At 39.7% G+C, this 26,632-nt stretch overlaps 1 protein-coding gene across 1 annotated transcript in view; it reads left to right on the top strand.

The window, feature by feature from the left end:
• Positions 1 to 26,632, top strand: part of LOC140235188 (uncharacterized) — a 75,674-nt gene that overhangs the window by 8,326 nt on the left and 40,716 nt on the right. Inside the window, exons 8-9 of the mRNA XM_072315257.1 lie at positions 3,267 to 3,317; positions 4,401 to 6,376. Coding sequence (XP_072171358.1) covers positions 3,267 to 3,317; positions 4,401 to 6,376 — 2,027 coding nt within the window. The remainder of the gene's footprint in view (positions 1 to 3,266; positions 3,318 to 4,400; positions 6,377 to 26,632) is intronic.

Here is a 26,632-nt window from a genome sequence, read left to right as displayed (position 1 = left end):
AAATGAGGGGCCTTGTCACCCCCCCCCCCTTTTTTTCTAAGAGGCAATGAAAAGTGAAGTTCTGGCTGTGGTAGCTTCCTATTCTGATTGGACTAGAGTAAAAGTATTAGAGCTGTGTTTATTTGCATACTAGGTCATTTATATTTTCCTGATGACTGATAAAAGGAGCTTATCAATGCGTTGCCAGAGTTTTATCCAAAACAGTGTACATCTGCTGGTAGATTTGTGGCATCGTCTTTGTATATTTTGCGACCATAAACTCACCTGCTAGGTGACGTGTGTATTCAGTAAAATTTGTTTTGAAGTGGAGTGGTTAGTGACGTTGATGAGTCATGTCTCCAGGCTTTATTAATGGGGTGTTGATAATCTTGCCAGAGTATCAGGAAGCACACATATAGGGGTCAATTTCATACCTTCCTGACATTGATGTCTCAAAGAAGTATGTTGAGGTTTTTGTGGTCCTGTCAATTCTATGCCAGTTGTTTCTTTTCTGATTACCTGGTTGCCAACAATTCACAGAATCTGTAATGAAATATTGCATTTCCATGGTTTGCATGTAAATCATAACCCAGTTTGTTTGACAAGTCAAAGAGATACTGCTAAAAAAAAAGTTGCCCACACGTGATAGTGAAAATCAGCGGACCCTATCACAGGGCTTTAAAATCAATCCTAATTCAACTGATCTTAGGGACAATTTTAGGATCAAACAGTCCTCAGAAGTTGGGAACTAATTCATGAAGGCATTTGGGAACAGTATCTTGCACCCACCTTGACACGTTCTAGAATATACCTTGAATGTCTATGTATTTTCCCGACTAGATCTGATCTGAATCTGTCTCAACTTAAGGTTCATTGTTAGGCTCGATGTAGTTCCCATGTTAATAAAACAGGGCCCAGGTACATTCCAGTGACATAAAACAGTCTTAAGTGTTCAGATTGGCTTAGGGTATGCTTGCAATTTAAGTGTTACAAAATCTCACTCCCATTTTTGCCATCAATTTCACACACTTAACATGTGGAGAGTATCACTGCTTGATAAATTGTATGTTGCCCCAATACCTTCTGAATGTTTTGTAGGTCAAATTAAGAAAAGGAAGTACTCTGTTAATTTCACGACACCCTGAGTGACAATGTGTGTCTCTGCCAATGAAAAAAAAAGAAGAAAAGAACAGAGTAACAGACTTTACTTGTCCTTGCCGGCTTGTTTTGTAATAGATTTTATGTGGTGTTTTCTTATTGGACTATTAAAAGAAAATGCCAATAGTGTAACAGTTAAGTTAAATTTTTACTCTCTTTCTACTGCAAATCGTAAATGAGTCTCGTGGATGTAATTTGTTGGTTGACTTGACCACAAGGTTTCAACATGAATTACTTCGGTGGTGGCACATTGCTCATTATACATTATATTGTCATTGCTGTCATTATCGTAATCATGGTACATGTTATTGTATTATTTTCAGTATTAGCATTTTTGTTACAGCAACTAGGCTTACTCCCTCTATGATTTTTCTACCTCAAATGGATGTTTTGATTGAGCAACTCATTAAATGGATTGTCATCCATTTCATTCTAAGCATTTATGGAACTTGGGTATGCTGAACAGCAGTTTACCATCAGTCATTGTAATGTCTTTATCAACAAGCTTGTTCATTATTTTTTTTTTCTTTTTTTCCATTGCTGAGCTCAAGGAAAAGGAAAGTAACATAACACATTCTTCAACCCTGTTATGCTGTCACAATGTGGAAGACAGGCTGTTATGTCCAGAGCATTACTTTCTGCTGTATTTCGATAGACATGTGGAGAACTTTACATCCATGTTTAGGGTGAGCTTGTTTTTTTTGCCGCAGAGTGACGCGTAGTCCACCGATCGCGGAAGTGCGGAAAGGGAGTCCCAACCATCATCTGGTCTGTCCTCGTGGCAGATGTCATGATGAGGCTTTCACACGCACGCACATGTGGATCTCATGACTAGCAGCATTTACTCCTCCTACCTCATGTGTGTTGGTGTGTATGTGTGTCTATGTGTCGCTGTGTGTCTGTGTTTGTGTTTATGTGCATGCACATTTGAGTGTGTGTGTGTGTGTGTGTGTGTGTGTGTGTGTACAGTCATCTGCAGTGACCAGCTGTTTCATCATTTCATGTCATGCCAGCCCTCGGCCTTGAGCGGCCATAATTAGTCAGTGACCACAACTGGCTTGCCCTCAAGCTGTCACTTGTAGTGTCTGGCTTTATAGTTTTGCCTTTCCATTTTCTCTCCTGTGGGCATGGGGTCCAATTTTATGCACTTGCCAGCTTATATAAAGCCAATTTTATGAACTTGCCAGCTATGAAATGTGAAGAGAACTTGATTTGCAATTAACACAAGAGAAATATATGGACAAAGTATGCCCATTTATGTTCTCTTGAAGTAGGTAGTTTTTGAAGCTGCAGTATATATCCACCATTTGAAGATGCTTAAAATTGAACTTTTCTGAAGATGCATTGCAAGACTGTTGTTAGATAATGGAAAACAGTAAAGATAACAAAAACAAAAACTATCTAGTGATCTCAATGTGCTTTCAGTTTTAGCTGTATGGCAGGTTTTATAAAATGGGTACAAGAATGTAGCCAATTGGAAGCGCTGAAATGAGTCACGTGTGCTTGTATTAATTTCTCACTAACATCCGGCTCCACGGCCGACGTACGTCACAATGTTTGCGCTAGCAGCGCGCACTCAATCAGTTGTTACAAGTGCGTCGCGCGCTACTATACGCGCTGTCAATCCTGTAAACAACTTTTAGTTCGGGCTGCCGGCCGGCCGGCCTTTCTTGTGTGCATAACATGTGTGGCGTACGTATACTCTTATATGTACAGTACTTATGGATTACCGAGTGCGACGTGTTTGGGACGAACATCTTCGGACATCTTAATCCACAAAGGTACGTGAAAAATGTTTTTAGTTTTCGACCCATTTTATAAAAAAAAATGATGCACAGGATTATTTCGTGGCGTTAGTGGAGATGCAGCTCACTCTCAGGTATTTACAATGTAGTGCAACATGCACTCGGCTTCGCCTCGTGCATGTTTCACAATTGTAAATACCCTCGAGTGCGCTACGCCTCCACTAACGCACTCTATCCTGTGCATCATTTGTATACTATCACATCTCTGATGCTGTGGGTAGAGAGGAGTATACGCTTCAGGAAAATAAACTAATGTTGTGCGATGGATCGGAAAGAAGTGGCATAGCGGTGGGTAATCACATCATCTTGTTTTCATTTGTACAGGCAAAACTGGTTAAACCTGAACGGGCAGATTCAAGGGAAGTGGAGTTGCAGGTATGAACCTGTTAAATGTCAGATGTATGATTTATGACAAATCCCAGGGGTGTTTAATGTAGCTCACTGTGTTGCCTTGTGCTCTCATGCATAATGCTCTGCAGCTGTTGCTGTTCAAATTCAGTACGCAGGCTTGTGAGAATGAATTGTTGCAATGTGTACATTCAGTAAATTATATATCATAGGGGAATGAAATGTCTTGTGTTTGCTTCACGTGACCTTGTTTGCATGAAAGAAAATTCACCTGAAATTTTTATTGTCAGTGAAGTTTGTGAAAGACAGAGCAAAGTCAGTAAATTTGTCATTTGATAAAATGCATTTGATGAAATGAAAGATGATAATGAAAATGGTTTGCTTGTCTGTAAGTATGTAATGTGCTATTCTGTGAGCATCAAACAAACAATGATAAAGAATTATGTTGTTCTGTATGCTATAAAATGTTATTGTTGCAATATTTTCTTGAAGGACACATTTCATTTAGGACTTTGCATTAGAGATATAATGGGTAACCTGTAATGTCAGCCATCAAACAGGTCAAAGGAAGATTTGAGACAAATAATACCTCGTGAACAAAACAGTGGATAGTCAAGGGAGTTTCTTCTCAGTGGCTATTTAGCCATGTCAGAGATGATACATTTGTACATTTCCCCCTAATTTTACACAAATTCCTTGCTTTTGCTCCAGTTTGTTCACCTTATATAATTGCCAGGTTAGATTTGTTTTCATATGGATGAATTGTTATTTCAGATGAGATATATATGAAAAGTTTTTGCTTTTTTCCAAGTGTGTAAAACATGTAGAACAAATATTTCTGAATTGACTGTGATAAAGGAGGGTTTTACGTGAAAGCCTCAAACAATGTGGATTCCTTCTTTCAGAATGAAGTGGCAAAACCAGTTGACCACATCCGTATGAATATGTTGAATGAGGCATGATTCTTGATGTGTAGATAGGTAGAGCCTACAGATTCAAAACCATTTTGCGACGCAGTACCTGTCCTAATTGTGGCATGGCACACGCTCAGCTCCATACATATGTTGAATTGAGTTTTGAATAATACTTCTCTCTTCCCACTTAATGCAGACCAAGGCCCAACTGCTGAATGCCATTAGAGAGATTGCCTTCAATCGTCCATCTCTTGCATCAGAGAGGGATACTCACCGGCCAAGAGGAACAAAAGAGACATCTGTTGTTCTGACGCAGAGGCAGTTTAATCAGCAAGGTGAGGATGACAAGTCGAGGGGGACACAGAGCTACACCACATGTTCTGTTGCCAAATCAGTCCTCATCACAGCAGGGGAGGATACCGTTCTTCTCCAGAGAACCAGTTCTCACAGCATCAGTCAGGAGACTCTCCCTTCCATAATGACCAAGGATGCGGGGTCCACATTGGAGAACATGGAAGAAAACCAGGAGTCTGCAGGTCCTCTCTCTGATTCCAACGAAGACATAAGTGAGCTCAGTGTGGATTCCCCACGGCCAGATGGTTCCAAGAAGCCTCATACTGCATGGCAAGAGCTGAGAGCTAGGCACCAAGCAAGAGAGCAACTGCAGAGGTATCCCTGGGATTACCATGCGTCGGACACCACAAGCCAGGCTTCTTCTTGCCTGTGTAAGAGTAGCCCGCAGCAACGGGGGAATTGTGAAGTGTCGTCATCCTGCCAGAGGCTTTATGGAGATGTGATCAACGAACTGCAGTGCAGAAATGCCCTCGATGCTGCAGGCAACAGCAGCAGCCTTCCCAGGTTTGGCATGAATGATACTCTCCTGGGACAAGGGACACCCTCCCTCGATGCAGAACAGAAGTCAAAGAACAGCCCCCGAGTCAGTGGGTATTGGACCAGCAGCAGCAGCAGATCCTCCTTCCAAGGGAAGGGTGTTGGCACAGTACAGGATAGGTATGGAGACATAGGAACCAACGGGAAGACTCCTGCAGGCAAGGGTGATCATGTTGTACAGTATCAACGTAACACACCACAGCAGGCATGCTCCTCCAACAACTCGAACGACTCTAACCGTGATGACAACCAGGGCAGTCCCGTCACTGTGGGTGATGGAAAAATCACCAAATGCCACATTCCAGAAGTAGAATCCTTGATGGGAGAAACCTCCCCTGTAGGTATAGAGGCAGTTGGTCTAGAGTCTGATTTCTTTGAGACCAAACAAGAGGTAGCAGTTGGCAATGACATGAAGAAGGATGGCTCATGTGAAGTGGCAACTGATGACTTTGACTCTAATCGAGACTTGCAATTTTGTGGGGGAAGGGAAAAATATTGTGACAAGCCAGTGTCTTTATCGTCAGAAAGCAACTTTGACAGTGAACTGGGAGAAACTGATTATGATATTGATGACACAGATGATGAAGACTTCCAGGATATTCAGCCACTGGATGAAGGCAGTCTTGAAACTCTGGAGGATGGGTGGACATCTTCTGAAGATGAAGAAGAATTACGACGAGTTGCCTTTGCCAATACCTTCCGAAAGGGGGCTGCAAGACCACCTGCGCAACCTCAAACCAGACCTCACCAGCACAGTGAGAATGAGAGCATGGTAGAGCAAAATAGTGAAGAGGATACTGTAAGTAAGATGCAAGAACGTGCTATCATTGAACAGCACCTCTCTGACAGTATTGTTGACCGCCAAGGACTTCGCACTACCGGGAACCTCAAACAAGATGCGAAAGCCGGACTTCGCAAACCTGGTGATAGACTTATCTTATATCCCCAGAGAGGCAAACCTCAGTTGAACCCCACAAGTGCGAGGGATGCATCAGAAGGACCGAACATTCGTCTGGAGGGACTGGCACAAAGTCGTGTCCACCGCAGACCTCAGAGACATCGTCGAGTGGGCTGTGTGGATGCCACACAAGATGCAGACCCTGGGGCGAGCAGACTAGGGCGTGTCCAGAAACTGATGTATGCGGATGCTTGTCTCTCTGATGAGGACTCTTTCTCAGACAAAGAGGCCGAGTATGGAGCTGGGGAGAACTCACCTGTGGCTGAGGGTCTGATGCTACGCAAGAAAGTGATGGACAACTATGCCACAAGGGCAAAAGACAGGTGACAGATATCTCGCGTTCATTAACCATGAATTATTTCAATCTATTCATTGTGGTTGTGGTTGAGAGAGAGAAAAAAAAATGTTAAGAGAAAATTTTGCTGTAGATGAAGGCAAAATCATGATTACAAAGTGTCATGCCCTCAATCTTCCTGTCTGAGGGGCAATTTCCTGTTCCTAAAATTCACTGCTGTCTCATTGTGATCAAAATATAGTTCAGGTAGAAAGCTGAATGATCAGAGCAGGAGTGTTGCCCGAGGTTTGGTAATAATGAACACGTGATGCGTAGTGGTGTGAAGTGCTGTACCCTTCCTTCGCCATGAGCAGCTGCAGAGCGTGCATTGACGTATCGCTTACTAGCAATTTTGTGACAGCGGTGGTGCAGTTTTACCTCTTGATGCTGACTGGCAGCTGCCTTTGATATCTTGCGTTCTCAGAGATTTGGAGTTTGAAAATGTGAGCTTTTTTTTTCTTTTTTTTTCACGGTCTCTCAAATGTTATGAATCCACATATTCAGCATCTCATGTACCATCCTCCATGTTGACATAGCCTCATTTCATTTTGCTGAAGTGGTATTTCTACACTCTCGTTGGTGTGTTTGTGTGAGGGAAAAAAAAGAGAAATAAATCAGTCTGGATTTTTTTTTAAAATGATAGTTACAGTGAAATTAATCATCCAGAACAGATGCCATTTTTTACAGCCACACATACAATGTGCTCAGTGTCAAAAGTTCGCTTTACATGCAGAATTTTAGGGCTAATCAATCACATCTAGTCTGGACTATCTCCGCAAACAGGAGACCCAAATGGCCTATTTATATGTCATGAGAGGGTATGCTGGCCTGTTGAAGAGTTGTACTGTGAAGGTTTTAGTGTGTAAATGACTGATGCTCTTGCATTGAAACTAAGGTCAGGGAGAGGGCACACAATGTTTACTGGTTGGCATGATTCATCACAGGCATGGCACTCGGCACCCGACTTTGAGTCGGGGTGAGGTCCCACATGCCTTGCCTGAGCCTCCTCTGACCATGACTGCCTGAAGTGTATTCTTCACCTCTGCTTCGGCTTTATGTAATTATGCATTTTTCAGTTGGACTTTGCTGTTCAGCTCGGTTGTAGGGCTGCGTATTGCTCCGTAATTGATATTATATCAAGATGATATTTCAGAATATTAGGGTATTTGCATATATGTTTGTTTGCAAGTAATTATCTTTATTCCACTCTTTGGAACACTAGACATGAATGTACATCTTGGGCATTTGCCTATCCATTTGTACCACGTTAAAACGCAAACATGGTCTCTGTTCTTTCTGAGCTGAGGAAAAGAAAGCGCTATAAAACACATAAGCCTATATGAAAGAAATACATAGCCTTTGTCTATTACAATTTGTTCTATTTCCTATTAAATCAGTCAGTGATTGTGAACAGATTTGGTGAAGATACTTATAAATCTGTGGAACTTTATAGATAAGCTGTGCAAAATGCATTGATGATATTGTGGTGGTACAATGATAGATGGATTGATATATGTTCTAATTGGATAAGTTCATTAGATGTAGTCTCCTAGGGTATCTTTCCCCAGACACTTCCATGAATACAGCTTGCGTGGTATGAAGCATACCTTTTTCTCAACATCCAATGTTTAAATAGCCAGGCAAGAATTCAGGAGAATAGGATACGATAGAGAAGACTAATACAAGAGTGAAGGTCGTGTGAATTGACCATTGGGAATTAGACACCATTTCCAGGCAAGCCCTGTAAAAGCTATTTGATTAGGCTGAAGGGCATACCACTAGAGCTCACATCTCATCAGCTAATATGGCAGTGGTCATGATCAAATAAGCCAATTATCCAAAGTGCTTAAGCGCAATTTACTTCAGGTGGTGGACCTTGCAGGTCAGTCTCTAAATATATTCACACACACACCCGATATTATTTGTTTTGTGTAAATTGTTTTTTTATGACGTGATGTGAAAACTGATGATTTGTGTGTGTGGACACACACGAAAAAAATCATGAACTCTTGTGATATGCATCAGAATGCGACAGTGAGTCCTGCTTGATATTTCTAAAACTCTTGCGATAATTTGTCCTGGGTAGCTTGTGTGACCAGCACACACACACACACACAAAAAAAAAACCCAACATTCATTATCATTAATTTTTAAAAAATATCTTACAATGCAACTCGGCACACATACTAGGTCTGCACACGGTGGTGCACGAGGTCGTGCTCTTGTCATTGTTCAGGCATGCGCTTTCTGGAGATTGAAAGCACGTCATCTGCAACCGAGTGATTTTTCCTTTTTTTTTTTTTGCCATGTGTGAATGATGGCAAATAAAATGGAGTTTTGCATCACAATGCAAAAAACGGTTAACTCCTGTCTGTGAATGCAGCTATAGAAAATGCCTACATATGAAATCTCCATCCTTCAGGTGCAGAATGTTTGCTGGATTCACAGAGTTGTGGCAGTGCTGCATTTCAGCATGTTAGTTCTTCCTGTCCAAATCACTCACGCATCTCGTCTCAGGTTCCATGTTGCCGCAGAGTATGAGCTACAGCAGTGGCAGTTAAGATAACAGCTCTCAAGTAAAATGCTTGTCCAGTTTCTTGAGTCTGTACTGCTCTGGATTTGATAATGATTATCTGTGTTCCTTATACATGTAGCACTTTACGATAGTAACTCTAAATGATTGCAGGTACTGTGGCAGTGTGTACGAAACAACAGGTTACCTGGCAGCATGTTTGCTGTGGCTGTGGGAGCTGCAGTTATTTCAACATGCCAATCTTGTATAATTGTCTTGATATTTAAAACCAGGGCTTAAATCACTCTGTGTCGTGCAGATTCATCTAACTGCCTTTTGCTTTGAGGAAGTGCATGTGTTTCTAGAATTTCTTTCTAGGATGATAACATACACATATCACTTGATAGTGAGACGTTATAGTCTCCCTACAATGTTTTTGATATTGTAATTATTAATGTGTCTTTGTGTTAGCATGCTCCCAATGAGATTCTCTCCTCAAAGATTTTCAAAACTGTCATATTCAGTCATAGCTGCCAACTATTAGTAATTTCAGCACATGGCTACTGTTTTGGTGTCTTAAGATTCTGCTCTATTAGTAACTTAAAAAAAAAATATGAATATACTGTTTGCTTGTATGCAAAACAACCCACTATTACTAGTAATTTTCATGAGAATGATTAGCAAATTGTGCACAGACATATTGGCAGCTATGTTCAATGAGGTAACTTCCTGTAGTTGATTGTTATCCCAACTGTCAGTGTTTGAAGAACAGCCTCCTGAATAGGAGATACATTACCTTTAACTAAAATATGTGTATATAACCTTTACTGAAATATCGCATCAACAAAATCTTGTATCTACAAAATGTCAAATGTTCAGGAGAGCAAAAAAAAAAAAATAAAATACAATAATAGTAATAATTATAAATAAATAAAAATGAAATAGATATATGGCAGCCAAAGCAATATATGAAATGGGATTGCCTTTCCTTAAACATGCCTTGGTGGCTTCATTTTGGGGGTAAGACAGCTAGGATTTAGACAGGACATCACTTAACTGATTATATGACCATAGACAAAAAAAAAATGTCATTTTTACCAAAATTTGAGGTACAAGGTCTTGTCACCCCAGCGACAATATATTGTCTGACATGGTAATCATTAATGGTAAACCAGTTATGTATTGATGGATCTTTTATTTTGATTTTGTGTAGCTGTTTGATGGAATACAGGTGTAGGATTATGTTATTTATTTTTTTTTTTTAATGTAATACACAAAGGCTTTCTTAGCATCTCAAAGTCATCTACTTGAAAACCATTGCATTTGTTTTCAATGAATGTCATCTCAAGACAGCTGCCTTAATGCCTGTGGAAATTCGAACTCGGAGAATGACTCTGACGTGTCCGTCATGTTTACCCCGGCTTGAATGCAGCTGCGCAATGTTCCTCGGTGTTCCACGAAAGGAGGAAGTAGTTTAATAGTGAATCGTGTGCCGTTCATTGTCTCAAACCGGTATTGACGATCTGAACTGAAAGTGCAAGCACTTTTGAACAGTAATGATCATACTGCAATTTGGAACTCATGTGTGCCTCTGTGTGTATGTGGGGGGGGGGGGGTACAATTTCCATCTGATTTCAGAGCATATTTTCTGTGTCTAGTGTATTCTGTTGATCGCAGGTTTTGAAATCAGTACGTGATTTGCTTGTTGGCTTGTTTGTTTGTAACTGTGAGTTGTTCTGATTTTTGCCCCGGGGAGAGAATCTTAGACCAGGTCAGTGACTGCTGCGGCATTATGAAATTTCAGATTCACTTTGAATCAACTGCAGCATGTATTGTTATCTCATGGTGCATATGAAGATCTGACAGAGTGAAAAGGAAAGTACACAAGAAAAAGAACCGAGACAAATAAAGGGATCTTTTTTATTGCCAATTCTTTGTCTTTCTTCAGAAAACGTCTGTGTTCATATAACCCATCAAAGTAGCTGTCGGTCTTACAGTGCAGGTGAATGATCTTGACCCCTCCCCCAGTTTTACATTATATCTTGAAAAGGTTTCGCAAAGCCAATTCAGCAGCGATACATCCATCGAACATGCAAGGGAACTTTTTTTCTGCAGGAGTCCCACAGTGAGTTGAAGGGGATGACTTTGTTTGAGTTAAGTTTCCAAATTCCACTTCAGATCCAGGGGCTGGCTTGCCCATGTCCTGAGGGATGCTCCAAGAGTGAGTTTGCTCTCAGCTGTACCTCCAACTTGAACTCTTGACTCCAGGGAGGGGGTAACAGGAGGGATAGAGGAGGTGTTGGGGGGAGGGAGGGGGAGGGGGGTAACTCAGGCTGGCTGACGTGTTGTAGGAGTAGAGGGGATTGAGTGTGTCGTGTGCCATTACCAGGTCTCATCATTTATTTGAGTAGAAAACAAATTCTGAGAGCCTGGAGTGACAGGATAAGCCCCGGCGAATGTTCTTCCCATGCTCCTTGGGATGAGTGCGTGCGTATACATCCATCAGCACTTCCTTGCTTGTCCTTCCCCCCTTCACCTTCCTTTCTGAGAACTAAGCAAGTTCTTCATACCCCATTCTCTCCTCTGTTACATGAAGAGCACAACATTATGTTCAAATAGTTCAATGCTACAACATCAAAAACATGTGAAACTGGAAATGAGCTGAAATGATTTTCATGGAATTTAAAGACTTCATCAGGGAAAAATCATGGAATTTTGTTCTATTGAAATACTGGAAACCCTGTGATACCTGTGACACTCCTGCATCATGCTGTTATTAAAGATGTAGTCCAGTGTTAAGAAAAAAAAAAACCAACCACACAAAAAATTGACAAGGCAAACTTCTGTGAAAAAAAGTGGGCCATTATGCAGTATAAATCCCAACTGAAGTTTGAAGTTTCTTTCCATATGTTTGCTGTACTGTATAACCTATTAGAGTGATTCCTTTGGTGGATCACATGAGGTTTGTCCATTCAAATTGAAATTCAGTATATTGCATTGGACCCATGCAAGTGTCTTCATTGTAAACTCTGTTTTGAGTACAAATCAGAATAAATTCAACTTTCTTGCATAAACTTAAATCCACACTTTTCCCCACATCACCATTTTTAGCTTTAAAGGGCATCGGGACTGCCGGGTTGATTTAGCTCAAAGCCGTATGCCAATGAAATATCTAAAGTATGGTTTGGATTTCCGTGAGGGGAAAACCAAGAATCAGTGGCATTTACAAAACATTTGTCAGGCGTTTCAATTCTATGGGCAACTTTTGTTGGTTGCATTTTAGTGATAGGCATATGCACAATGCTTGTTGCATGTGTAATTATAGGGTCCATATGTATCGATACTAGTAAAGCATCGGCCGCATGTGTGCACAAACAATAGGTATAGACTAGATTTATTCTCGCATGTGCACGTGCAGTGGTTGTGACTTGAGTGCATCCCGGGGCCAGGGACAAATATCGCTCCTCGTTTAATCAGTTGCATCAAGTGATGTATCATTACAGAACATCAACCCGCTCAAAGAATATTGTCCTTATGTGGAGTGGTAAGGACCTTCTGAGATGAAAGTAGTTGCGATATATAATGTTCATTAACAGTGTATCTATCATGTAGCCCAAACAAATGTCCTTCACGTGGCGGGAGTCTTTAAGAGGCTGTATGCACATTAAGTATGTTTATCAATTACAGAGATAGTCACAGTATGTAGACAGACCTTCGTGACAGATTTCGTTATTTGGCTGTTGACCAAGAAGCATGTTTGATACATATCATTTCTCAGCTGGTGGCGGTAAGTGGATACAGCTGGTCGTAGGGGAAGGAAAAGGATAGAAACTTAATCACGTCAACCGAGGGCCTTCTTCCTCGATCAGGATGTGAAATTTCATGCTGCTTCTTTCTAATGGAAAGCAGCATGTAATTCGCAAAATGGCATTAATGTTGCTTTGTATCTTCACGTTGATTTCACAGGGAGAGTGTGGGGCACCTCTTTCAGATGTCATTTAAATAGGAGACTCCAGCCCCAAGCTTCTCTTAAACTAGCTGGAAATTCTCCTGCCTGGGGCCCCAGAAGAAACAGGAGACTCTGATCATGCGAATATGCGCACAATATTGTGTGCGTTACACACACATCACAACTAAGCATTAGCGCAATATTTCTTGCGGCCAGCTCCAGTTCTAGGGTTATAAATGCACTCTGGTGATATCGTAGCCTTATTTTTAAACAAACATGTGTATAAAAACTGAATGAGCTTTAATCAAATGATGAAGTTCTTGAATATTATTATTTTTTCTTTATGTAATTCTTTTTTTAAAGAGTTGGTTAGGTGAGAAAAAGTTTAATTTTATTAAAGTGGAAGAAAATTCATGATGGCAAGAGATTATCAAAGAGAGTTTGTTAAAAATGTAGATCAGCAGTTGCGATCTTACTAATTTCATTTGTACAGAGGGAGACAAATTAAAGAAAAGTGATTCTGTGCCCCATAGGAAAATACATCTTAAGCGTGAGACACACGGCTAGAGTGGGAGAAATTCAAACTCATGTGGGAGAGCGGGAGGCTTTTGTAAAAATGGCCCCAAAGCGGGAAATCTCCCGCCAAAAGTGGGAAAGTTGGAGTCTCTGAAAAATGTGTAATTTTTAGTCTGTGATATCTGTGGTGCTTGTAAGGGATAAGTAGACAATTTATAGCAGCTTTAAGTGCATATTTAAATGTAGATTTACTGTAAAAGTGGCTATTTTTGCGCAACTTATTTTTCGCGCTTGGCCGGGTAAGAAGAGTTTCACATGTTTTTAATTCTGCGATATCAAGATATTAACTACAGGAACATATGACAAGCAAAAACATTTGTGTGCTTTTATTTTTGTGCTAGTTTCTAATTGCGCGAAATGTGCAAAATTTCAACACTGCGAAAATTTCCACTTTTACAGTAGCATAAGCAAATGCTTGTATGTGAGGAAATGGGCTAGAATTCCGAGCTTGAAATCAGTGCAACTTATTTTTCGCGCTTGGCCGGGTAAGAAGAGTTTCACATGTTTTTAATTCTGCGATATCAAGATATTAACTACAGGAACATATGACAAGCAAAAACATTTGTGTGCTTTTATTTTTGTGCTAGTTTCTAATTGCGCGAAATGTGCAAAATTTCAACACTGCGAAAATTTCCACTTTTACAGTAGCATAAGCAAATGCTTGTATGTGAGGAAATGGGCTAGAATTCCGAGCTTGAAATCAGTGCACGTTGTATGATCTGTGAAATTGACAGAACACTTTGTAGAGGATGTAGAGAATTTACTGCTGCTTTAAGATGCATCTGGTTTGATCTGTGAAACTTTTGCAATGTGGAAGATCTTGTCAGCAGTCTCTGTATGAAAGCGTTACCAGGCACAGTATGTGACCAGACAATGAGCAGGGATAGATGCATTCATCTGTGATCAAACCACGATCCATACTGCTGGTTTTCTTGCTGTGAATCTGCTCATGGTTCCATCACGGCTCTTTTCCGGAGCCTAAAGTTTGTCTTGGGCAGAATCTCGAAGGTTCCTTTCTTCTTCCCCTCCCTCCCCCCCCCCCCACCCCCCCCCCCCTTTCTGGGTGGATGGGTGATGATTGATTATCAAGGTGTACCCAGTGCAGGTCAGAGGTTACAGAGGCTGATAAGTGGGTTTGACATGAGTTCAGTGTGATTGGACTTGAGAATTAATGAGCTTGTCATCCTTGGAGGAAATTTGATGTGCAGGAGGTGATATAGGTTTGAAACTTAGTACTTGTTGTTTTCAGAGCATTTTGATGCTTTCCCACAAATGGGATGCCAGACCTATCTCTCCTAATGCTCAGTTTGGTTTGTTTGTATGTTTGTTTGTTTTTTGTCGTATTATTATCTCCTTGTCCCTCTTGAACTCTTCACAGTCTTCTCTGTTTCATTCAGGATAGCGCTTGAAGACCACTGGTTACTGAGCAAAGATTTTTGCTCATGCAACGTTCTAGTAAGTTTTGTAGTGTGCATACATAGTTTGCAGCTGTTCTATCTGTAGAGCAAGGCATGTACCAGGACATCAGATTTCTCATACAAGTGGATTGTATAAAAAAAAAAAAAAACAACAACAGACAGAAACGGAATGATAAGTTATTTGTGAGTGTAAATGAAATCAAAATAAGTTTCAACACTATTTCCTGTTTTGACAGGTCAGTTTTTGCTGGATGCATGTATCATCCAATGGAGTAGGATTCTGAAGACAATTTTGTGTGTGTACAGAAGAACAGGATAGCAGCGGTGTCAGCATACCGATTGCATCAACTTGCAAATATTGTTGATTTTGTGGACTTGTGAAAATGAATCCAAGTAAACAAGTCACACAAAACTTGCCCTATTTTCTGTATCCATGCTGAATCTTGTTTAGAGATTTTCGATGCTTTACACCAGGCATTACCTTACTTTGCCAGTAATGTTCCAGAGCCATTATAGAAGAAGAAGAAGAATAACAACTGTGCAGTTTAAGAATTGAATGAGGTGATAAGGAATAAAGCATGCATGGATACAACAGTTATCACAAGATTACAGATATGATTTTTTTTTTTTAAATAAAGTTATGAAAGGGCTTGCTGTTCTCTCCTAATGTTATCACATACTCTTGCAAGTTGTCTCTTCTATACATATTTTGTTTGTTTCTTTTTTTTTCAGGAAAGCTACGCTATAAATCTGACAATATAAATCACTTCTTTCTTTTTTTTTTTTGGGGGGGGGAATTTCTTTATTTCATTACCATTTTTTTTTTTGGGGGGGGGGGGAGGGAAGGGTTGAAATCCTTTTCAAAGATGGATCATGGGCATCTCCATAATTTATTATTCAGGTTGCTTATATGAGCAGTTCTCGAAATACGAGTACCCTACTTTTTCATCATGTAAGCCATATGTTTGCTGGGCTTCACAGCTAGAGGTGTTCTCTGCCAGAGCCTTTGCCATTTCCAAGAAATTCAATCTTCAGATGCAAATTAGCATAAGAATGGCATTTGTTGAATCTCAGATCAGAAGACTTCCTGTTAGGCATTCTGTGGTGAGTTACATTTCTCTGATATCTTTGAAAATGGAAAATTGTTTTGTATGGTAATGTAAATATGCACTTAGAGGTCCCCCATCTCAACAATGTTAATGGTGTGTTCAGGTTTCGAAATCCTTCTTTTTTTTTTTCTTTATGTGACAAAGTCTTCATTATGAGATAAAATAGTTTTCTGTGCAAAATGTTCATCAAAACTGCATCCAACAGAAATGCACTACATACATGTGTTCATACAAGAAGTTATGGGAAAGTGGGAACCCAGTCAATTAACCTTACTGTGTTGTTTTAGAATGCCCATCAGTCAACACCATGGACAGACAGACAAGTTCATTGCGTATCCATGTAAACACCCACACCAGTTCTCAGAATCATGTGTTTAGAAGAGACATGATTTGTGGATGAGAAAAATGGGTGGTTAGAGAGCTGACTCCGCAAGACTGGGACGGGGATGAGAGAGAGGAAGGGAGAACAAAGGCATCCTGTTTGTGTGCACAAGCCAAGTCCTTTCACCTGAGAGCGTCACTCTAAATCTGAGATGACACTCTAGATCAACTCTCTTCTACCGCCCCACCCCCATCAACGAGGGGAAAAACTCATGCCAACCGTAGCTCGCCATCAGCGTACAGGTATACACCGACAAAGATTTAAAAATACAAGATGGTTTCGAGAATAGAGGTGACTCTCTATATCAACTGTCTTCTACCACCCCTCCCCCTCCCTACCCCACCCCACCACAACCCCCATCAGCAGGGGAAGAACTCATGTCAACCCTAGCTTGCCATCAACGTACGGGTACCAGGGTATACACCGGCAAAGATCAAATACAGGATGGTTTCGAGAATAGAGATGATACTCTTTATCAACTGTCTTCTACCACCCCTCCCCCTCCCTACCCCACCCCACCACAACCCCCATCAGCAGGGGAAGAACTCATGCCAACCCTAGCTTGCCATCAACATACAGGTACCAGGGTATACACCGACAAAGATCAAATACAGGATGGTTTTGAGAATATCTCTTGACTGCTAATATCGCTAGGTCAAAGCGTACGAAGATCAAATATTTGGTGGGATGGTTTTGAGAATATTTATCGTAAGGTCAAAACATCATGATGCTTGCTGATCTGCAGGTAGATCCATATACTCCAAACATTGGATCACTGGCCAATATCTGCTCTTTCGAGCCCCTGTGGTTATATCACTTCACCAGGAGTGATATCATTTTGGAAACAGATGTATCTGGTTGAGAAAGTGTAAGCTGTCAGGGATTTCATTGAAGTGTTACAGCAATTTATAAATTAGATTTAGATGAAACCAGGTATAAATTTCAAAAGTGTGGATTGTGTTATTTTGTGAGCTCCTCTCAATGTTAGTACATCCTGTGGGGAGACATTTATATTTTTACAAAAATATTTGACTAGTAGAATTGTTTGTGTTTTTGTCCAACACTCACCTGCTTGATTTCAAGTGCATCATTAAATGTCGAATAAACTGATGTAGATTGATATTCATCCAGTCGAAGTCTCCAAATTCTTATAAATCACAAAACTGGAATGATTGTTAATCGGCGAAACATAGCATGACGTAAGTTTCCATTCCATCTTTGTGACTTACATTACAGAATTTTGAAATCTTAAAATGTCTTCTCGAAGGCTCTCTGTGAAATATGATAAAAACTCTTAAAAAAAAAAAAAAAATTGTGGGTGGTTTCACAGTAACAAAATTGTGGTTTTAAAAGTCAGTGGACATGTTTGTTTTTTTGTGCTAAGTGATGATGGAGAATTGCGCCTTACATCTGTAACTGTAGAAGACACCCACTTTCCTGGGAACCTATGAATAATGACATTTGAGTTTGAACCAAGCATATTTCCTGGTCGGATTACTTGCAGACTAGACTGATAGTGTAAACAGGCATTTAAAGCAGAAGAAAATCTTACAGCTTATTTGCAAGCTCTCCCAATGCTGAGAAAAAAAAATCCCATTGCACACCCAAATCAGTATTTTTTTTTTCACTATCTAGAATTGCAAAGAGAAATGGGAAAATCCCTGATTGTACCTTCTAGATGATTATGGCTTTGGCATGGAAACCAGACTTCAAGAAAAATTGGCTACATATTGTCAGAATAGTTTGTTATACAAATGCCATATCCCCAGACATCTGAGATCATGGGAATGAAACAGCTCTGAGTGAAATGAAAACACTCGTCTTGGTGAAGACCATGTGCATACCGCCTCCTCAGACATTGCCATAATGTGTGGTGATAACAGACATACATTGATACACACGTACAATAACACTGGCTGTGATATTCACAAGAGTGCCTCTCTGCACTTTTGCATGCTGTGAACCTTTGAGAACTGTAACAAAGGAAACTGTGGGAGTACTGAGGAGTTTGTGTGTTTGTGCACATAACTATGTCTTTGTCATCAGAAGAAAAATCTGACCCAGATTCTTGCAACTGCTTCAAATGAAGTAGGTGATGCTGAAATAGCCGGACCCTGAATCTTTGATTTTTTTTTTTTTTTTTAAGACAATTGGAGAAATATGTAATGCAGTACTGAAGGGCCTTCCTCCTCACTAGATCATGATAATCTCCAGTACATCATGAGTGATATATTCCATATGGTACAGGACATCCTCGGAATCATTTCATATGCAAATGATGGCATGATCACATGACCAAAAAAAAGGCTACTCTTTGTCATACCCACAAAATGCCTTGTATGATAGGCCCATTCACACAGCTGCCAAAAGTTGCAATTATTTTGGGCTGTGAAAAACTTGTATGATTTTATGTATGTGGACACGATAATCACAACTATAACTGAGATTCAATCCACGTACCAATAAAAGTACGACATTTCAGAAATAGTCACGCTTTTTCTGAATAGTTGCGATTATTTGAGGTGTGTATGACAGCTATGTGAAATTGAAATTTTTCATATCCCATGATGCAAGGTGTGCCGTACAGTTAGGTCAAAGTCAGGTCAAACCCCAACACTCTCTCATGCGCATTTTGACCTCTCTCGAACTGATGCCATTTGAATTGTGGTTTTTCTTAGTGAGCTGATGCAATTTAGATTACCAATTTTTTCTCGCCTAAGTATATGTGTATGTGAACCAGAGTGCAGAAGAAATTATTTGAATTATGGTTCGACTCACGCTTTTTCGGCATATGTGAATGAGCCTGATGACTCACTGCTGTTTGAATGATGATGAGTGTGGTAGTTCCTCTATCCACTTACCTCATCTGTCATTAATCTATCATATTTCTGTTTCAATACTTTGATCGAGACTGGTAGTCTCCCAGGTTTATACTCTCTTTTTAGTCAGAAAGAAAAAGAAGGAAAGGGGTCTGCATGCAATCAAATAATTGTAGAACAGTCGGGCTCAAGCAGTATGTTCGTTCCCTCCCTCCCCCCCCCCCCCCCAAAAAAAAAAAAATGAAGGAAAAAAAGAGGGGAAATCATCCACCATGCTTGTGGAGTTGGATGTATTTTTGAGATGTATAGAATTGGATCTCAAAGCAAAGCTCTGAATGACAAAAACATTACTGCTGGATGAATACGTAGAGAATCATGGAGAATATAATAAAAAAAAAATAAACAGACAGAACTATTAAACCATTATAAGTATTTTGACAAATGTACTGTACTGCTTTGATATGATTTGTAACGATATGATATACATTGTACAGTTATAGTATTGAGGTAAGTGTTGATTGTTGAAAGCAACTGACTGCCCCCCCCCCCCACCAACAACATCATCAACAAAAATCACCAAGTTGCACTCAATGTGCTTAGCTGTCTTCCCTTGAAAAAAAACATCTTTGTTGTCACTTTCTAGGGTATGTTGTCTGAAGCCAGTCCATTTAAGTGTGTGTGTTTTCTACTTTGTTTTACACTGTATTGGAATGTACAGGAGTAAAAGTAATCACTAATTTTTACCCCCCCCCCACAAAAAAAAAAAGAGAAAGAAACCAGACAATTTCTTGGGAAATAAATATTTGTGGCTTTCAAATCACAAAAGTCACAAAAACCTACTACGTTCCGAATCCGATCCAGATTGAAATAGCTTCCATTTCAAATGATTTCACCAGTCCTCTTTAACACTGCAGTGGCAGCAAAGAGCAGGTTCCATGCAGTATACTGTTTCAAGGAGGTTATTTGGCTGTGTGGCACAAGGGAAGTTGAGGAAGTTTTCCCCGCTCCACATATGCCTATTATGCCCTCCCAAAGGCCATAAAATTTCATTTGAAGATGGCTCTGGCATCTGTACCACCGGTGCTTGTCAGATTATAGATCATCATCAACTACCCAGCAGGGAATATTAGGAGGAAAGCGTTCCGCCTGTGTTCATTTTTTGTTAATATCTGTTGGATGGCAAAGCATCCTTCAAGGATATCGGAGAAAGACAGCCATTTCTTTCTTTCTATTTGTCTTTCTTTTTTCCCCCCTCCTGTTAAAGTCCTATGTAGTAGGAGGCTGTGTTTTATCTGCTTATGGAAACGGCAAAAATTGAGAAAAAGTAGTCAGCAGATGAGCTGTACTGTACATGGTATTTCAAAAGACGGTGAAGTAGGGCAAGATGTGCATGATAAAGAGACTGTCTTGTAATAGGAGCTACAAGGGTAATGAATACCCAGAAACTGATGTCACAGTGGTTGTCTACATTAGTTATGTTCAGACCGTAATCCCTATTAAACTTGAGGATAAGCTTGTAGCTAAGTATGGGACACCAAGTGTCGCATGGTCTCATTCCTGATAAGGAAATTGTACACTCGTTGACGTTGACGAAAAAACAATATCAGAAATGCCGAAAATTTTGTTGATAAGTGACAATGTCAGTTTTGTCAATGAAGGGTGACAAAATTGTCATTTTGTGATGAAATTATTAATTAAGTCAACAAATTGTCATTTCGTTGTAGAAATTGACGTTGTCACTTGTCAACAGAATAACAATATCAGAAATTGTTATTTGGTGACAAAAGAGACATGCGACACTTGGCGCCCCATACTTAACTACGAGCTTATCGTCAAAGTTATGGATCACTGTCTGAACAAAGTTGGGACATAAATGCTGATCGCTGTGATATGATGTGCATTTATACTGCCCTCAATGCTGTCACTAGAAGTAGAAAAATGCTGATCATCTGATCAGGATGATTGAAAAGGGGGGAGAGCTTGTAGTCCCAGGTTAAATTTTCTTTACATGCCAGCAAGCAAGAAAGGGTATTTTTACTTGTTCTTCATTTCATTATGAATTTTAAACAATTGTAGAACATTACATCTTGCATCAGTACATTGGCAGTGGTTTGTGTATAATATCCCACACACCACAACTTTCCAAAACGCATCATGCACGTCTCATTTCATCCGGATTGCTTTTTCTTTAAATCGTTTTCCATGTGTGACATCACAAATTGTTGTAGTCTTCTCATCCAGCGAATGTTGTAGCAAAATTTTAAAAATTAAAATTAAGTAATTATTACAACTTTTGAACAGAATATCTGATTTCCCTCATACTTCACTCATATGTTCTATTAATATTGCTGCATTCACTCTATCTGCATTTTTGGGCTTTATTGACCTTTATGAAATGTTCGTGCTCATTGTCTTTAGATGGAGGTTGACGTGATGCCTCCTCAGCTTGTCTGGCAATCCTTGTCAAGAGATGATATCATATAATGGCTTCAGAAAATATGTAGATTTGTATTGCAAAGATGCCCTCCACTTTTTTCGTGAAAGATGTCCTGGTTAATTATCGATTCGACAACTTGCAGCATACATGTCTGCAGTAGCCAACTACAGCAAGCCCGCGAGAGAGAAGGGCGGTTAGAAATGCAAAGGCGAGAGACTAATTGAGCGTGTAAACAGGCAGTTTGCAAGGCCCGGAGAATATGTAGGTCATACACTTGTGCATGGGGTTACTACCGTTTCGAAATATCCAACCTACTTCTGCATCCTGCAATAAATTGCAAACGTGAGGTTTTTTTTGTTGTTTTTTTATTGCTTGGAGGAATACACACACTTTGAAGACCGAAGGTGCGTCCGCAATAAACTGGCATTTATTGGAGCTTAATCTGCGTATAAGTAGAACAGTTGAATTAAGTCATCTCTCCAAGCAAGAATGTCATTTGGGAAAATTGGGGCATGAGTGGCTGAAGCATGCAAACTTAAAAGGAACCCATCAATATTTCCTGGTACCTGTAGTTTTGCTTAAGACTGCAAGCCATGATAAGACAACACAAACTCACCGTGGAAATCGGACTGCCGTTCTTTACATCTGAAAGAACAGTTTGAGGACACAAAAAAAGATGGTTTATGAGATACTAGCAGTATTAGCTGTACCATCCCTTTAATATGTAATGGATACCTGACAAGCTAGGGTAGGTTATTTATTTACACTCTCGAACAACTTCATCTCGTAGTTTTATGTGGATGGACAAAGGGAAGGTTTTGATACAAGGACAAGGACGATTCTAGTGCCTTGCCCCTGCAGTGCTTGATCAAAGTTCGTCGCAGAAACTGGCTGCATAAAAGTCGGTCATTACCACTAATAACTATACTGTTTTGTTTGAAAATTGTATTTTACAGTCATACGGTAGTTTGAAGAGGGTTAACTTATGAAAGACAGTGGGTGTTTTTTTACTGCCAGGGGTCTTCTCTGTCAGAGATCAGCAATTCCGACAGTCGCGCATTTTCATTTTTTTTGTTTTATACCTCTTTCAAATTGACTTCACCCAGTGCTTATTCATTTAATTTCTGGCTATTCTGTTGTGTGCTTCTTTTGTAGCACTGAATACCAGGTACTTCCGCCCACTTTTTATACTGCGGAGGGTGAAAACTGAGACACAGTGGAGAAATGATATGTGTTTGTTTCAGATGCTGTATGTGTATGTGACAGAATGACATAGTAATTGTTTTCCTTTATTAACTCTTTATGTGCCAAGTTCGCACGTCCGACTCAGTCGACGGCGTGCCAACTTCGCATATTCTGCTCAACAAACAAAGCCGCCAAGACCGATCGATAAACCGCTAATTACTGCTAAGCCCGCGGCACAATGAAAGCGTTTCTCATGCTTTTGTTCCTCTTATATACGACTTGCATTCTATGTGGTGGTCGACTATCAAGCGATGTTTCCAACTAGATTTGCTCGTACATTCTAAGTTTCTGTCACGATTTTATGTGCAAAAGTCATGCCTTTACAGTAATGTAGCAACTGGTCATTCAAAAGAAAAAATTGAAAATAGATTCGTCTTATACAATAAGGTTTATATAGTAACAAAGCTTGGTATTCCTCTTTGACTTTGCCTACTATCATGCCCATCTCAACAGAAATTTGTTGAAGTTATACAAATCGGAAAAACAGAATTCTTTCTCCAAGCATGACACTACCTTTGTGTCTCAGAATAACATGGCACACAGGGGGTTTCCACCATGGCACATAAAGAGTTAACAGAGCATATTGTTACTGAGGAGAAGCAGGAGGGTTTTTTAAATGCAAAATACTGTGTAGCTGTATTGACATAATTTTGGATCTTCTCATTGACAATATTACTTAGAGGAAGGAATATAGCATGGCTAGCTTCATTCCCTTTGTATAAACCATTGCCATAGAGCTGGCAGGAAAACAAACAAACAAACAAACAGAAAACAACATAACACTGATGCAAGATTTAATAATTTGCAGTAGTAAATGGAACAACAGAGATAAGATGTGAACATTAAGGTGCACCAAAAATGGAAGAAAAAGAAAAAAAAATGCAACATATGTAATTTGTCAAAGTTCTTAGAATTGAGGTGGAGAAATAAATCTGTGAGGTAGTTTGGCAGCATGGTTAGATATTGCCAAACAGAAGCAGCTACACACTATCAAAGTGAAATGAGGAGAGTATAGACTGTTTCAGAAATACAGAGCACTTTCTTCTAGCCCCCTTCTGAGCAGTAACAAGTTGATATAATCTTTGAAAAAATATCTAATATGAAGAATTGCCAAAAACAAAGTGATTTAGGCATCATGAACTTCTCTGAAATGCAGCTACAGATATCAACAAAGCATGACTGATGAAAATGAAAAATAAAAATGGGACAATAAGCGATCTCATCAGTCCAGTGGTGTAGGGGGTATTGAAAAGATATTTTGTCCTGATGTTATGTTGCTTTATTTGAAAATAGTGCAATTGTAAATGCGAGCCAGAAACATATTTCTTTAGAGTTGATACATGCAAAGTTGTTTTAAAACATGTTTACATCTTGGACCTGCTCACACCAACCACTGCCAACAACACATCTCCGCTCCTTGGGTGAAACTGCGCAATGGAGTTGCGCAGTGGTACGGCCTCCCAGTCGAGTCCCAGCGGAGTTGATATCAAAATGCAACAATTCGAGAAACATGATCTGAAATGCATTTGCAAACACATTTCGATAGTGGGTATTGAAATGCATTTCAAACATGAGGAAGTTGATGAACGCAGCCGAAGAGGCATATACAATGTACTGTATCATGGTTTCTTTGTTTGCGGTGTGGCTTCATTCACCCTCCATGTAATACATCACAGCAGTACAACTAATAAAATTGAGTACCAGCCCTCATAAGAGGATTTTCTTTCGGTAAGTTTTTTTTCCAACCCTGTGACATTTTCTGCTTGGGTTGATGAAATACAGATACGTATCAAAACCAGTTTGTCTCAACGCAGGAAGGTAAATGGTGCTTCACATTTTAGCTGCTATGTTAATAGGCAACAACAACAACAACAACAAAATGAAACCAAGAGAGAGAAGACAGGGTCAAGAGAGCCTGTGTATTTGATAATCCCAGCAGATTTTACAGGGTGCCCATTAGTTGACTCTGCGATATATGCACCTATGAAGGCCTGATTCCAAATGGATATGTGGTGGCAGAACCTGAAAAGCCCACTCATTGCATGGTTGAGTACAGATTTGTGGCATATATCAGTCATTTCAAGAAATATTGAAGTAATATTTTTAGGATTAAACGAATTGAGTACCTTTTTTTTTTTTCTTTCTTTCTTTGCAGCATGCTGTATGCATACTACACAAACTGTCGCTTAGGCAAGGCAAAAAGATATATGATCTTTGAGTTTGATATTTTTGTTATTTGCCTCTGATTTGAATTCATTACATTTGAAAAAGAAAGAAAGAAAGAAAGACAAATCCTATCATGAGTGCTCTCTTATGTTCTTCTTTCATGGAATAAACGTAGCTATCTATCCACGGAAAATTTGATGCAATTTACCCCCCCCCCCCCAACACAGTAATCAGGCCTTACGAATTGTACCTTAACCCATTGAGGATGGACTGATTTTGCTACAACATGCATTTCCCATAGCCACTTGCCCAAGTATACTTGGGACTCATCTTCAATGGGTTGAAGGTAAAACATAGTTCTTATATGACTGCAGAAACTGTTGATGCTGTTTATACCTGATAAATTCCGTAAATGCCATCAATATTATTTCTTGTTCTTCTTCACAGAAATCATAGTAATACTATAGATAGTTAATTGTGTGTTTATAGACAACTAGTGTAGTTCTCAGAAGGGCTCAAAATGCATCTGCCACCATTTGGAATTTACTTGCAATACATTGGAAGGGTCTACCACAAAACTTGTTTGGGTGACATGATTTGCCAGGATAATGAGTTATTTTGGAGTATTTTGAAATCAGAAGTATAGAATGATTTCGATCGTAGTACATGCCTGTTATTCCAGAGGAGCCTTCCCTTGGTCAGCATTGTAGGTATACGGTATGCATGTAGAACATTACGTGATGGTAGATCGTGCCCTAGCAATCCTATTTTCCAACAAGCTGCACGTGGATTCACTTACGCGTGGAAGATCGGTGGGTACCATTGTGGCCCAGTCTGTTGATGATCAATCATCGATTATGAAAAATTATGTAGCAACCACGATCAGGTGAGCTCTGAGATTCTAGTACTTCTGGCAAACCACTTTGGCTAAAAATCTACATTTTTGTTGTTACTTAACTGAAATTTGAACATTTTGTATGCATATGTGTACATTCTGGAGCAATAATGGACAGTTTTGCAGACATACGAGAACTCTGTTTTCACATTAACATAAAAAAAAAACAACAACCAACAAACAGATAAACAGAAGTCTTCTTCAGCGTGGGATGGTACAGTATTGGTGGAGATGAGAATTGGGCTTTTAACTTTTTGCGAGATACCAAGAAAACACTTATGAAATAGTTCAGAGCATACCATTTCAAGAGGAATTGAAAGTTTTTATTTGATGAAATCGGGTTTGGAATGACTGAAACATCAAAAAACAAAGTAAAACAAAGCGATCGTAATAAAGTGTGGGTCTCACACTTATTAGAATCACTCTGTTTTGGATATCTCAGCCATTTCAAAACCAATTTTCATCAAATAAATGTTCAATTCCTCATGAAATTACATTCTCTTTCATATTTCATAAGAGGTTTCTCATTATCTCCCCCCAAAATGTTAGAAACCTGAAATTAGGTCTCAACCAAAACTGTACGATCCCTTTAAAAACTTAACCTTCCAGATGAAGCATTTCGAGAAGCCTCATTTTGACTTTAGACTCCCCATATCTACAATGTATCTGTTTGCTTTCTCTGTTTTTGTTTCTTCTTCTTTTTTTTTTCATGCTGAGCTATACTTAATGCAATGTTG

This window comes from Diadema setosum, chromosome 1 (genome assembly GCF_964275005.1).
Source record: "Diadema setosum chromosome 1, eeDiaSeto1, whole genome shotgun sequence".
In the NCBI taxonomy this organism is placed as follows: Eukaryota; Metazoa; Echinodermata; class Echinoidea; order Diadematoida; family Diadematidae; genus Diadema; species Diadema setosum.
The sequence above is the reverse complement of the archived record's forward strand: the minus strand, read 5'-3'. Positions and strand labels throughout refer to the sequence as shown.